The 13,195-nt window shown below is 42.2% G+C and overlaps 2 protein-coding genes and 1 pseudogene across 5 annotated transcripts in view; 1 reads left to right on the forward strand and 2 right to left on the reverse strand.

The window, feature by feature from the left end:
* The window catches only part of KARS1 (lysyl-tRNA synthetase 1), an 18,119-nt gene extending 16,303 nt beyond the window's left edge, over nt 1-1,816 (reverse strand). Inside the window, exon 1 of one of the 4 annotated variants that reach the window (XM_017530592.2) lies at nt 1,652-1,739. Coding sequence is in view for 1 of the 4 variants with exons in the window: in XM_017530593.2 (XP_017386082.1) it covers nt 1,652-1,713 (62 nt within the window). In the remaining 3 variants the exon portion in view is untranslated. Of the gene's footprint in view, nt 1-1,651 lie in introns of all 4 variants that reach the window. The other 3 variants (XM_037739271.1, XM_037739272.1, XM_017530593.2) reach the window with 3 other exon arrangements.
* On the forward strand, nt 1,783-11,172 carry LOC108305818 (TERF2 interacting protein). Its single transcript, XM_017530598.1, has 3 exons — nt 1,783-2,619; nt 8,361-8,485; nt 9,958-11,172. Exons 1-3 carry the CDS (start codon nt 1,950-1,952, stop codon nt 10,360-10,362), a joined length of 1,200 nt encoding a protein of 399 aa, XP_017386087.1. The 5' UTR covers nt 1,783-1,949; the 3' UTR covers nt 10,363-11,172.
* A 638-nt stretch (nt 11,173-11,810) lies between these two features.
* LOC119471610 lies at nt 11,811-12,349 on the reverse strand (annotated as a pseudogene).
* Between the last annotated feature and the right edge of the window lie 846 nt (nt 12,350-13,195).

The raw sequence follows: 13,195 nt of genomic DNA on the forward strand, positions 1-13,195 counted from the left end.
TAAAGAGGAATTAACCACTTTTCTCAGTTAAAACCTAAAAATCACTCTGAACTGGAAACAACCTTGCTTTCACCTGTGATGTACAGTCCTAAAATTCAATTTAATGTAACTGATTATCACAGGTGGTTTGAAAGAATGAACTAAATTTTAAGATTGTATAATATCACAGATACAACACATTCAATTAAATTTGACTTAACAGATTAAAGTCCAATCTATTTGGTCCAGGACTGTGGCTCTCGCCTGTAATCCCAGCACTTTGGGAGGCTGAGGTGGGTAGATCACCTGAGTTCAAGACTTAGAGACCAGCCTGACCAACATGGAGAAACCTAATCTCTACTAAATATACAAAATTAGCCGGGAATGGTGGTGCATGCCTGCAATCCCAGCTACATGGGAGGCTGAGGCAGGACAATCACTTTAACCCAGGAGGTGGAGGTTGCAGTAAGCCAAGATCACACCATTGCACTCCAGCCTGGGCAACAAGAGCGAAACTCCGTCTCAAAAAAAACTCCAGTCAATTTTCTCTAAGGTAGCAGTCCAAAGACCAGGTTCCAAACATTTATGGAAATCCATCAGATTACTCTAATAAAGGACAATGTATTAGGGTACTATCAAACGATAAACTTAGACCATTTCTCTTACACTTTTTCTAAGATATTTGAAGCACAAAGCTAGCAACACAAAAGGAAACATCATTTCTTTTTTCTTTTTTAAATTCAGGATCTGGCTCTGTCACCCACGCCAGAGTGCAGTGGCACGATTTCAGCTCACTGCAACCTCCACCTCCTGGGTTCAAGCGACTTTCCTGCCTCAGCCTTCCGAGTAGCTGGGTTTACGGGTGCGTGTCATGGGGATTAAGCCCCCTCATATGCCTCTGGAATGGTACTATGTACCATCCTTCCTAGCAATGAGAAAACACTCAATGCCTGTGTGTTGTGGTTTAAATGAGGAACACTAATGAGAATATAAGACAGCCAGTTCTTATCTATGTTAACCTACACACTCCAAGGGTTTGGGAGTAGTTGACAAAGATATCAGGCTAACTTAAGACGGTCTCTATTGTTAGACGTTGATCACTCAATACTCACAGATCCTCTGAATATCTCATATGGGTAGATGCACGAGTTTTAGAACTCGTGTATTAAAAGATCCCTTTTAATACATAACGTTCAGAATGACCTTAGCGAGGGCGAGAAGATTTTGAAGGTCTTTCTGAAGAGCTAGGATATTTAACATTTCTCCAACTTCCTCGTTTACTGAGTGGCTCAACAAAGAATGGATTTCTCAGAAGGAAGGAGAATGAAGGTAAGCACTCGCTTTTCTAAAAAAAAAGAAAAAGAAAACAATGTTTCGCTTTTCTTTCCTGATACCTCTTAGTTCTCGTCCTAGCTCCTCCACCACAGTCTCTTAACTTTAGGAGTATGATAGTGAGGACCTCGCAGGTGCCGGCTGGGACCGGGGAGCCGGCGTGCCCGGGGCATCCCGGGATATGTGGTCTGCAGCGCGCAGCCACCACGTCTCGGCATGTGCGTACCCATGACAGCCGGCAGGAAGGCCACGGCACAGCCGCCTCGGTGGGAACCTCGTGGTGCTTTCCAGCCCGGACTCTCCTACCGTAAAGGCTTTAAAGACTCGCAGCGACACTTACTTCTTGCTCAGTTTCGGCTCGGTGCCATCCACTTTCACCTCAGCCCCGTGCACAGCTGCCATCTTCCCGGAGGCCCTGACCCAAAAGTAACGAGGATAGTACGTTAACTTCCAGGTCACAGTGCGAAGCCCCACCTCTTCCGGGGGAGAGGGGGCGGGAGCTATCGACGCGCGGCGGCTGCTGCTGAGTAGGTTCAGTGCTGCGCTTCGCCGCCGCTGCGTTGACAGCTCAGTTACTTAATCGCTCCGGGTGCCAGGCGCTCGCGAGGGGGCAGCTCTTCGAGTGCTCGGCGTCAGACATGGCGGAGGCGATGGATTTGGGCAAAGACCCCAACGGGCCCACCCATTCCTCCACTCTGTTCGTGAGGGAGGACGGCAGCTCCATGTCCTTCTACGTGCGGCCCAGCCCGGCCAAGCGCCGGCTGTCGACGCTCATACTGCACGGCGGCGGCACCTTATGCCGGGTGCAGGAGCCCGGGGCCGTGCTGCTGGCCCAGCCCGGGGAAGCGTTGGCCGAGGCCTCGGGTGATTTCATCTCCACGCAGTACATCCTGGACTGTGTGGAGCAGAACGAGAGACTGGAGCTAGAGACTTATCGGCTGGGCCCCGCTTCGGCGGCGGACACGGGCCCGGAAGCAAAGCCCGGGGCTCTGGGCGAGGGCTCCGTGGAGCCGGAGCCGCAGCGGCTCACTGGGCGGATCGCCTTCACGGATGCAGACGATGTGGCCATCCTGACTTACGTGAAGGAAAATGCCCGCTCGCCCAGCTCCGTCACCGGCAACGCCTTGTGGAAAGCGATGGAGAAGAGCTCGCTCACGCAGCACTCGTGGCAGTCCCTGAAGGACCGCTACCTTAAGCACCTGCGGGGCCAGGAGCATAAGTACCTGCTGGGGGACGCGCCGGTGAGCCCCTCGTCCCAGAAGCTCAAGCGGAAGGCGGAGGAGGACCCGGAGGCCGCGGATAGCGGGGGTGAGACCGCTGCGCCTGGGGCCTCGCGGACACCTGCGCGGGTGGGGCTGGGGTCTTTTCCTGGCTGCCTGGCGTCCATTTTGGCATCTTGGGTAGCAGCCCTCGGCCCCTCCCCCTGTTGACATCCGGGTAAATTTGCACCATTTTGTTGCTTCTTCACTCCCTTGTTGTTTATTACTATTTTTTTTTTTTTTTTTTTGTGTTTTTTTTTTTTTTTTTTTTTTGCGGTGGAGTCTGTGTTGCCCAAGCTGGTCTGAACTGAGCTTGAGCGATTCTCCCGCCTTGGCCTCTCAGTGTGTTGGGATTACATGAGTGAACCACCACGCCCGGCCGCTCGTCGTTTTTATGTTTAAATTTTTTGAGTGGGGGTCTCGCTCGGTCGCCCAGACTGTGATGCAGCCGCGCGATCACGACCCGCTGCAGCCTGGACCCCCGGGGCTGAAGCGAATCTCTGCCTTAGCCTCCTAAGTATCTGGTACTACACTCTCGTGCCACCAGGTCCCGCTAAATAAAACAAAAACAAAAAACAAACAAAAAAATTCTAGACATGGAGGTCTCGCTGTGTTGCCCTGACAGGTCTGGAACTCTTGGGCTCAAGCGATCCTCCCGCCTCGACTTCCCAAAGTATTGGGATTACAGGCGTGAACCATTGCACTCAGCTTCTCCGTCTAGTTTTAATTTACTTTACCATTTACTATAATATTGACATGGTTCAATATTCGAAAGTATATAGAAAATTCTCTCTCGGCTGGGTGCTGTGGCTCAAGCCTGTAATCGCAGCACTTTGGGAGGCCGAGGTGGGCGGATCACCTGAGATAAGGAGTACAAGAAGAGCCTGGCCAACATGGCGAAACCTCGTCTCTACTAAAAATATAAAAATTAGCCGGCCGTGGCGGCGAGTACCTGTAGTCCTATCTACGCAGGAGAATCGCTTGAACCCAGAAGGCAGAAGTTGCAGTGAGCCGAAACTGCGCCACAGCACTCCAGCCTGAGTGACAGCGAGACTCTGTCTCAAAAAAACAAAAAAAGGAAAAAAAATTCTCTTGTTCTTCTTGCCCACCACCTACCCAAGGGATAAATGGCTTCTTGTGTTTCTTTTAAGAGATACTTCACAGACGCCTTTTTAAAAAAGGCTATGTTCACGTAGATTCAGTACAAAGGCGTGCCAAATGTTTATTTTCATGCTCTGGCATAACTGAATGCCTATGGACTTAAGAAGGTTCTCGACAGTTGGAAGTTCTCTTTCTGTTCTTGCTTAGGTGAAGTGTGTTTTTAATGCAGTTGAATTGAAAATTGAGTTTCAAAAAAAAAAGGAAATTAGGGTTCGGTATGGCTGGAATACAGTACAAGGCTATTAAGATGTGCATTTGCTAAGCTGGTCACTTAATAAACAGTACCTGCTCTCAGTTGAAAAAAAAAAAAAGATGTGCTTTTGATATATCTGGCATTGACAACTAAAACTGACAGACCCTTTTGTTTAAAGAAGCATACTGCTGGTCCTCCCCCTCTGTAATCCTCCCACCTTTTCTTTGCCTGTGTGACTATTCCATTTAACACTTGAAGTCTGGGGAGTAAAATTTTTTTCTCCTGTTCAGTATGCTTAGTAGGCGTTTTATTTTTGGTAAAAGTGGCATTTCAGCTTCATTCAGCGTATATTCGAGTGCCGGACATTGTTGTCCTTCTAGAGTATAACAATAAAAGTCCCTGTGGTTATGGAGCTTTTAACCCGCTAGCTGGGGAGTGGTAAGGGCTATAGACAAAAATAAATCAGGGTGTAAGGGTTGGGGAGGAGGATTTTCCTATAGGATGATAAGAGAAGGTCACTCTCATAAGCTGATGTTTAAGCAGAGACTGAAGGAAGTGAAAGAGCAACCCAAGTGGATATCTGGGGAAGAGGGTTCCAGGCCGAGGAAGAAGCCAGGGCAAACACCCTGAGGTGAAAGTATGCCTGGTGTTTTTTTGGAGCCATAAAGAGAATACAGTGGCTGTAATGAAGTAGGAGGGAGAATTAATTATAGCAGATGAGGTTAGGACTATATGTATGGGTAAAGTATGTCATCATGTAAGGCCTTGCTTTTTATTTTATTTGTATATCTTGAGACAGAGTCTTGCTCTGTCACACAGGCTGGAGTGCAGTAGTGCGATCATGGCTCACTGTGGCCTTGATGTCCCAGGCTCAATGGGTCCTCCCACTTCGGCTTCCCAAGTAGCCAGGACTGCAGGCACTTATCACCACACCCAGCTAATTTTTGTATTTTTTTGTAGAGACTGGATTTTGCCGTGTTGCCCAGGCTAGTCTTGAACTCCTGGCCTCAGACGATCTGCCCAACTTGGCCTCCCAAAAGTGTTAGGATTGCAGGTGTGAGCCACCATGCTGTGTCCAAGCCTTGCTTTTAAATTCATGATGTTGGGACTGTTGGCAAGCCATTCCGAACTTAGGACAACATTAGTCTGGATTCATTCTACCCGTCTCATCTTTTAATAAAATTGGATATTTAAATGTAAAAATTAAAAATTTTTAAAATGTGTAAGAGAAGATATGAATGAATATATCAGTACAGTGGGAGTTGTTCTGAACCTTTTGTGGTTCAGGATGCTGCCTGATATGCCAGAAGAAGAAAGTAAAAATGTTAGCATGGTGATAAGTCATGAAGCCAAAAAGACTAAGAAAAAGTTTTATATATTTGATTACCTGAAAATTAAAAAGTTCTCATGATAAGTAAAGTCAGCAAGCATGCTGGAAAAATATTCCGAGTACATTGCAGTAGACTTAGTTTCTTTAATGTGTAAAGAGCTCTTTGTTATTAAGTAAGAAGTCATTAAGTGAAAAGAAAACTAATAGAGAAATGAGAAAAGGAAATGGAACAGGAAGTCCCCAGAAGAGGAAATAAGTAAGCGACCAATAAACAAATGAAGAAACATTCTGTTAGTAAATGAAAGTAAATCAGACAGGGTGCAGTAGCTCATGCTTGTAATCTCAGCACTTGGCAGGCCAAGGCGGGCAGATCACTTGAGGTCAAGAGTTCGAGACCAGCCTGGCCAACATGGTGAAACCCTATCTCTACTAAAAATACAAAAACCATCCAGGCATGGTGATGTGTGCCTGTAATCCCAGCTACTCGGGAGGCTGCAACATGAAAATTGCTTCAGCTGGGGAGGTGGAGGTTGCAGTGAGCCAAGTTCAGGCCCCTGCTCTCCAGTCTGGGTGGCAGAGCGAGACTCTGTCTTAAAAAACAAAAAAAAAAAAAAAGAGAAATCAGACCGTGAGCAGAGGGTCAGTATAAGGTATACTTTGATCCATGAGACCCATGAGATAATAAATATGCATGTTGGAATTGTTTTGTGTTTATTTGATGAATTAAGGTAGCTTCCATTATACAAAATAGAATGAAAGATCCCCAAGTATTTATTTTTTTTAAGCAAATCAGAGCAGGGAGATAGATTTTATCTATAAGACTGGTAAAAGTCAATACAATGGGTAATATCCAAAGTTGACATATGGGAAAACAAGTATACTACTGCATTGTTAATAGAAATTGATAGGATTTTTTTGGGGGGACATTTTGACAATACCTGACAACGTTTATAATGTATATTCCCCTAAACTTGGCAGTTTTGCTTCTAGGAATTTATCCAGTAGATAAACTCAGAGTACAAATGGGTAGGTACATACTGAAAAGGCAGTCTCCCTATTTACACATACCGTTTCCCTGGGTCCTTTCCTAGACGCAGCCTCTATTATCATCCCTTGTCTGTTACATGTCCCCTTTGCTGATAGTAATACTAGCACAGTAGACATCAGCTTATACTGTGGTTTACTTTTTTTAAACTTAATGATTTATCTTGAAGTGTTTGTGTGTCTGCACAAAGCTTTTCCTCATTCTTTTCTCATAGATTGCACTGTATTTCATTATGTGAATAAACAGTAATTTACTTTTTATTATAGAGAATTCCAAGCATTTTCAAATATAGAATAGTATAATGAACTATACTGCATGTACCCATCACCCACCTTCACCTGATAGTAGTTCATGGCATTTTTTAACTCTACCTTTCATCCCAACTTCTTGGACTATTTTGAAGTAAATGCCAGACATCATATCATTTTATCTATTTTAGTATGTATATCTAAAAGATAAGGCTTTTTAAAGTTACTATTTAAAAATTTTATCAAATATATACAGTAAAATTAACTTTTTATGGTGTACAATTATATGTATTTTAAAAACTTGATTGTAGTAAAATGTATATACCATAAGATTTACAATTCAAGTTTTTTTAAGTGTTCTGTTCAGTGGTGTTATTCAGTGCATTCACATTGTTGGACAAATATCACCACCATTCATATCTAGAACTTACTCATTTTCCCAAACTGAAACTCCATGCCTTTTATTATTTTCTGCTTCTAGAGGTCAGAAACATGCCTGTTAAACACAAACTCCTATTTCTCCCTCTCCTTAGCCCCTGGAAACCACCAACATGTTTTCTGTTTCTATGAATTCAATCTTTCTAGATACCTCATATAAGTAGAATCATGTAATACTTGCCTTTTTGTGTCTGGCTTATTTTACTTTGCATAATGTCTTCTGAGCTCATCCATATTGTAGCATGTGTCAGAATTTCATTCCTTTTTAAGGGTGAATAATATTCCATTGTATGTATCTTGTTTCCATCTTTTGTCTATTTTGAATAATGCTGCTGTGAACATGGGTATTACTAGTATTTGTTTGAGACCCTGCTTTCCATTATTTTAGGTGTATTCCTAGAAATGCAATTGCTGCATTATATCATAATTTTTTGTTTAATTTTTTTTTTCCTGTCGATTGTCATCATGAAATTATATTGAATTTTTTTTGAGGGACTGCTGTACACTTTTCCAGTTATATGTGTTTTAACATATGTACATTTTTGTAATCACCATTCAAATCAGGATTTAGAACAATTCCATCATAAAAAAACTCCCTCTTGCTGCCCCTTTATAGTATATTTTAGTAAGTAGCAAAGGAGCAGAGTTGAATCTTCAGAGAATAAAATGTGATTGGGAAGGAAGAGGATGTTTAAAGTTAGGAGACCCTCCTTTTTGTAGATGGTATATGGTGGATTGTGGTACATGACCCAGATGTGCCTTTGGCTTTTGGGAGAGCTGCCTTGCCCAAAGTCCTGTCTTCTTAGGGCTGCCACCATCCAGTGACTGATATTTACAGAGTTATAAAGTCTCTGCTTCTTGGTCAACTCTAAAGGGACTTCCTAGCTCCAGAGTTGCCCATGGTTTTGGCTGAGGCCTTGTTGTCACTCTTTCATAAATCAGCTTCTCTCTCTGTCCACTCCTGCTTTCCTTCTGTTCCACAGAGGTTTTCCCAAAATCACTCCCTAATTATTTAAATGTTAATCTCCATCTCAGAATTCGCTTCCTAAGGAACCCAATTTATGACACATTTTTATTAATTTGCAAAGTCTGTAAATACAAAGCAAAAAATGAATTAAACTTGAAGAGCATTTTTGTATGTGAGAGTCTAAGAAAAATCATCATTTGGATGGTACATCTTTTCAGAAGCAAGCATAGCAATGAATGAATGAGCATGTCGTAGGCTTTTCTTACCCTTCTGAATCAAAAACAGATGTCTTCTGATAGAAAAAAAAGTACAGGCCCCTTTCTGGTGCAGAGCTCACCCAGCAGCCAATATATTTTGATTTATGTGAAACAGGCTACTGCTAATCTGTGCTGTTCTTCTCTTTAATAGAGCCACAGAATAAGAGAACTCCAGATTTGCCTGAAGAAGAATATGGGAAGGAAGAATTGCAGGATAACGAAGATGCAGTCAAAAAGATGCTTATAGAAGCCACCCAGGAGTTTGAGGAAGTTGTGGTACGTTAACTAGATTTACTCATTATTTTTGTCCCTAACTTCATTCTTCTTTGAAACTCGTTATCATATCTACCTTTTTCATCTGCCTGGGGCCCAGGAAAGGAGAGAGGAGGTCAAGATGGAAAGGGAATATGGAGAATGAGACTGATCTGGGCTTCAGACATGTTGCCCTGAAGCTTTTGCTTCACAAGCTTTTAGTTTTTGGCAGGACAAGTTGAAGGGGAAAGGAAGAATAATTGGGTGGAATAGGGACAGTTATATAAATAGTATAAAGCATCCCACTTTGAGTACTTTGATCTCAATATGTTTTTCAAAAAGTTTACAGTAATTTTTTTTTCTTTTTTTTTTTGAAACGGAGTCTTGCTCTGTCGCCCAGGCTGGAACTTCCTGGGTTCCAGTGATTCTCCTGCCTCAGCCTCCTGGGTAGCTGGGTTTATCGGCATGTGTCACCACACTCAGCTAATTATAGTAATTTTTTTATCTAGCAAATTTAGCTTTTTGTGTACTTTGAGCTTTTTTGAAATGTTTTAGTTCTTTCCATATTCAGTCTAGCTTCTATTACTCTGTTGTAATCCTGTATTTAATAATAGCTATAGAGAAAGACAGGAACCATGAAATAATGATAAGTTTTTTAAATGTCCAAATTATATGTATATATTTTTCCAGGATAAATGGTCTTATGAATTAAATTTTCATATTAACACGAAGAAAAATGGTTAGACTTCAGTCTAAACGAGGGAAATAATTTAAAGTTTCTGTAATTGATGAGTGAGGAATGCACAGAAATTGGCAGGATTTATGGATTGTTGCCTTTTGTAGTCTGTGCTTTGTTTTATTATTTGATATTTGGTTCATTTTCCATAAACTTCAAACACCCGGCTCTCAAACATGACCTACCTAGGCCTCTTCTCATATACCATGCTTTGTAATCTGCCTAAATGTAGTATAGCTTGGAAGCCCTAATATATTCATACAGCAGTGCTTTTTGAGTACTTATTATGTATAGGCATTGGTAGGTATTGGAGATGTGGTGATGAGCAAAACATGCAGTTCCTGCTCTTAGGAGCTTACAGTCTTGAGAGTGAGGTCAAACATTTAACAAATCTAATGAACATGTGTGCACATATATTTTGTGTATATGTGTGCATCTCTTTATATATACATGTATTTTTCATATTCAGTGTAGCTTCTTATATTCTGTTGGAATACTATAGTCAATTTCACACACATATACACATATACTCCCCCTACTCCCCTCCCACATACACACACACACACACACACACACACACACACACAGACACCTGACATGAATAAATGTAAGAAGGAACATAGCATATTAAGAGGAACCGAAAGAAGCCCAGTGGGATTGGAATGCGGAGGGCAAGGGGGTGATAGTTGGAAGAGACCAGATATTGTAAGAATTCAAGACTTGGTAATTAGAAACTGGTTTTATTCATCATTCTGTCTAGGTGGATGAGAGCCCTCCTGATTTTGAAATACATATAACTATGTGTGATGATGATCCACCCACACCTGAGGAAGACTCAGAAACACAGCCTGATGAGGAAGAAGAAGAAGAAGAAGAAAAAGTTTCTCAACCAGAGGTGGGAACTGCCATTAAGATCATTCGGCAGTTGATGGAGAAGTTTAACTTGGATCTATCAACAGTTACACAGGCCTTCCTAAAAAATAGTGGTGAGCTGGAGGCTACTTCTGCCTTCTTAGCATCTGGTCAGAGAGCTGATGGATACCCCATTTGGTCCCGACAAGATGATATAGATTTGCAAAAAGATGATGAGGATACCAGAGAGGCATTGGTCAAAAAATTTGGTGCTCAGAATGTAGCTCGGAGGATTGAATTTCGAAAGAAATAATTGGCAAGATAATCAGAAAAGAAAAAAGTCATGGCAGATGAGGTGGTTAAAAAAAATTGTGACCAACTTTAGAGAGTTCTTGCATTGGAACTGGCACTTATTTTCTGACCATTGCTGCTGTTGATCTGTGAGTTATAGACTTTGTAGCCAAGCACAGTTGTAGATGGGGATAAAAAGAAAAATTGGATGTATTTGCAGTTTTCCTTGAACAAGTATCAATGTGTTTATGAAAGGAAAAGCTAAACCAGAGAGGAGTTGGTCTACATAGTAGTAATCCTTTGCTGGAGTGGAACCCTTGCTTTGTTAGTGTCAAAGTCAAAGGAAATTTAGGAGGCATTGGCCATTTCAGGCAGCGTAAGTAATCTCCTGTCCTTTGGCAGAAGCTCCTTTAGATTGGGATAGATTCTAGAAATATGGAAATCTAGAAATATGGGAAGATTTAATTATGAGGCCTTGAACACGGATTATCCCCAAACCCTTGTCATTTACCCCAGTGAGCTCTGATTTCCCTACTGCTTTGAAAATGCTGTATTCATTTTGCTGACTTAGTATTTGGGGACCCTGCTCCTTGGCTGTTCTTTTCTTGGAGCCCTTCTCAGTCAAGTCTGTAGGATGTCTTTCTTGACCTACCACTCAGTTTTCTTTAAAACACGCACACAACCCTAGAGAGTCTTAAGAATAATCTTACCTGGTTAATGTGTTTCTATTTATTGAGTATAGTTTGTGCTAAACATTGTGTTAAATAGTGGATTGACTCCACGTTGTTGTGTTGTTTTCATTGTTGAAAATAAATATAACTTTGTATTTGAATCTTGTCAATAAGTGTTTTGATTGTGTACAGAAAACTTTTTAGGTATAAAACCCACAAAGGAACTAACAGTTATTTTATTGTTAATTACAACCAGTAAAGTGGTTCCATTTTAGAATGAATAGGCCATTAGAAAGATATTAGTTCTTCTGGGTGGAGCAAAGACAAAATCTGCATCAAGGACTGTGAGAAGTGGCAAAATAAGCTGAACTACTTAGAGTCAAAGGGGAGAGAAACCAATCAGGGACCAGCAGGTATGTAGCAAAAGGTGTCAGGGCCTCATCCATATTCCCTGGGCACTCATCATTCTCTAGCATGTGCCACTAACAGGAATCCTGCAGTAAGCACCTGCTTGAGGCTTTCTCTCTGCTTGAAGTGCTATGGAGTTAATGCCCCTATATGGGAATTCGAGCGTGCATACTCAGCTTCCCTGCTGACCAGAGAAGTTACACAACTGGATATTTGAAAGTTACTCTTTGAGTGGGATAATGGTTTCCATGCCATCTTTTAGTGGTCCCCAGTAGTATTAAACATAGTTGCTCACAGTGGGAATCTGCTTATGAATACATCCTGCATAGGCTTCCTTCTCTTGTCTCACTTCCCACTTCCCTACCAGTGCATCCTGGAATCATTTGTACTCAAATACTTGCTCTCCTCATTTGCAGTGACAAAGCCTTGGCATGTCCACTGAGGTGTCAGGGTTCTTTTTTTTCATTCAAGAAAATATTTATTGCATATTATTATTGATTATGTTTTATAGCAAAATTAAATACATACACTTTTCTTAAGTGCAAAATGGGAATCAAGGCATCTTTCAAATTTAAATGTTGAACCAAGGCCTGGTTTTCCGAATGCAGCAGCCAGTAGTGGTTCTGCACCAGGGCCACTAGTCCATGATTTCCAATAGTTGAGGATCTTTTCAGTAATTGGAACAAAATCTTTATATGTGACAATGATTACTGCATAAAACCCTTTGGGAGTTCAGATAGTTCACTGGGTCCTTCACTTGTTGAGACATCCTTTTGCTCTACTTTATCACCTGATGGCCTCGCCATTTTTCAGCTGAACTAAAACATTGAGCTCACCAGAGTCCAGGTGCCAATCCCGTAGACCACTGACATCCATCTGTACCAGTCTGTGAACTGGTTTTGATACATGGGTACGCCTGCGAGGGCTTTGATTCTCCTTCTCAGGGTTCTTAAACACCTGAATGGTGGTAGCCTGAGGCAGAGGTAAAATCAAAATCAAGAGTGTGTGGAAAAAAAAAAAAAAAAAAATTCAAGAGTGTGGGTGAAGGTAAGGAACACTGAAAGCCTGGTGGGGATTGGGATATGGATTTAAAATTAAAGTGCCCATCTGGGTCACGCGTGAGTGTACCTTGTTGCTCTGGAAGGCAAACAAAATTTAAATTTGGCTAGCAGAAAATATTTGTGTCACTTTTTAAGGGCTTAGAGTCCAGTTTCTGCTTAGTAACAGGCTGTGTTTCCTATTGGCCAAGGCGCCTACAGCTTGGGTTTGTCAATTCTCGGCCTGTTAACCTGGAGACAGGATTCTGTCTAGCGGTTCACACTAGCCATTGGTTATCAGGACTATCAGTGCTTGATAGTCCATTGCATTATCAGCAGTCTGCTCTAGAGTCACCAGGCTGTCTGCGCTCAGTACTCATCTGGGGCAATCAGTGTTGCACCAGTGTGCTGCAGCTTTGGTTTAGGTTCTGGCCCAGGGTCTGTAGGAATGGGGTCTGGAATTGGTGCAGAAGGCGGAGGCAGTCCTACGGTGTGGTTGTTCACTGCCGTGTCATCTGGGCCTGCAGAGCTGCAGGAAGACCCAGTCCTCAGCTTTGGGAAATGGGGGCCACCCCAATTATGCTGAGACCATTGTAAATGGGGTATTTGAAAAGATGCCCAACTTTATATTTACTGATTTCGTTTGCATTAAATGAGTAGTTTCTAATATGTTAAATAGCATTTTATTTTTCTTTTTTAGAGACAGATTATCTCTGTCACCTAGGCTGGAATGCAGTGC

Source organism: Cebus imitator, unplaced genomic scaffold (genome assembly GCF_001604975.1).
Source record: "Cebus imitator isolate Cc_AM_T3 unplaced genomic scaffold, Cebus_imitator-1.0 Scaffold66, whole genome shotgun sequence".
NCBI classification, from domain to species: Eukaryota; Metazoa; Chordata; class Mammalia; order Primates; family Cebidae; genus Cebus; species Cebus imitator.

Coding starts and splice junctions, on each gene's coding strand:
- LOC108305818 (XM_017530598.1), top strand. CDS start 1,950: ATGGCGGAGGCGATGGATTTGGGCAAAGACCCCAACGGGCCCACCCAT. Junction 2,620..8,360: donor GGAGGCCGCGGATAGCGGGG/GTGAGACCGCTG, acceptor TCTCTTTAATAG/AGCCACAGAATAAGAGAACT. Junction 8,486..9,957: donor AGGAGTTTGAGGAAGTTGTG/GTACGTTAACTA, acceptor CATTCTGTCTAG/GTGGATGAGAGCCCTCCTGA.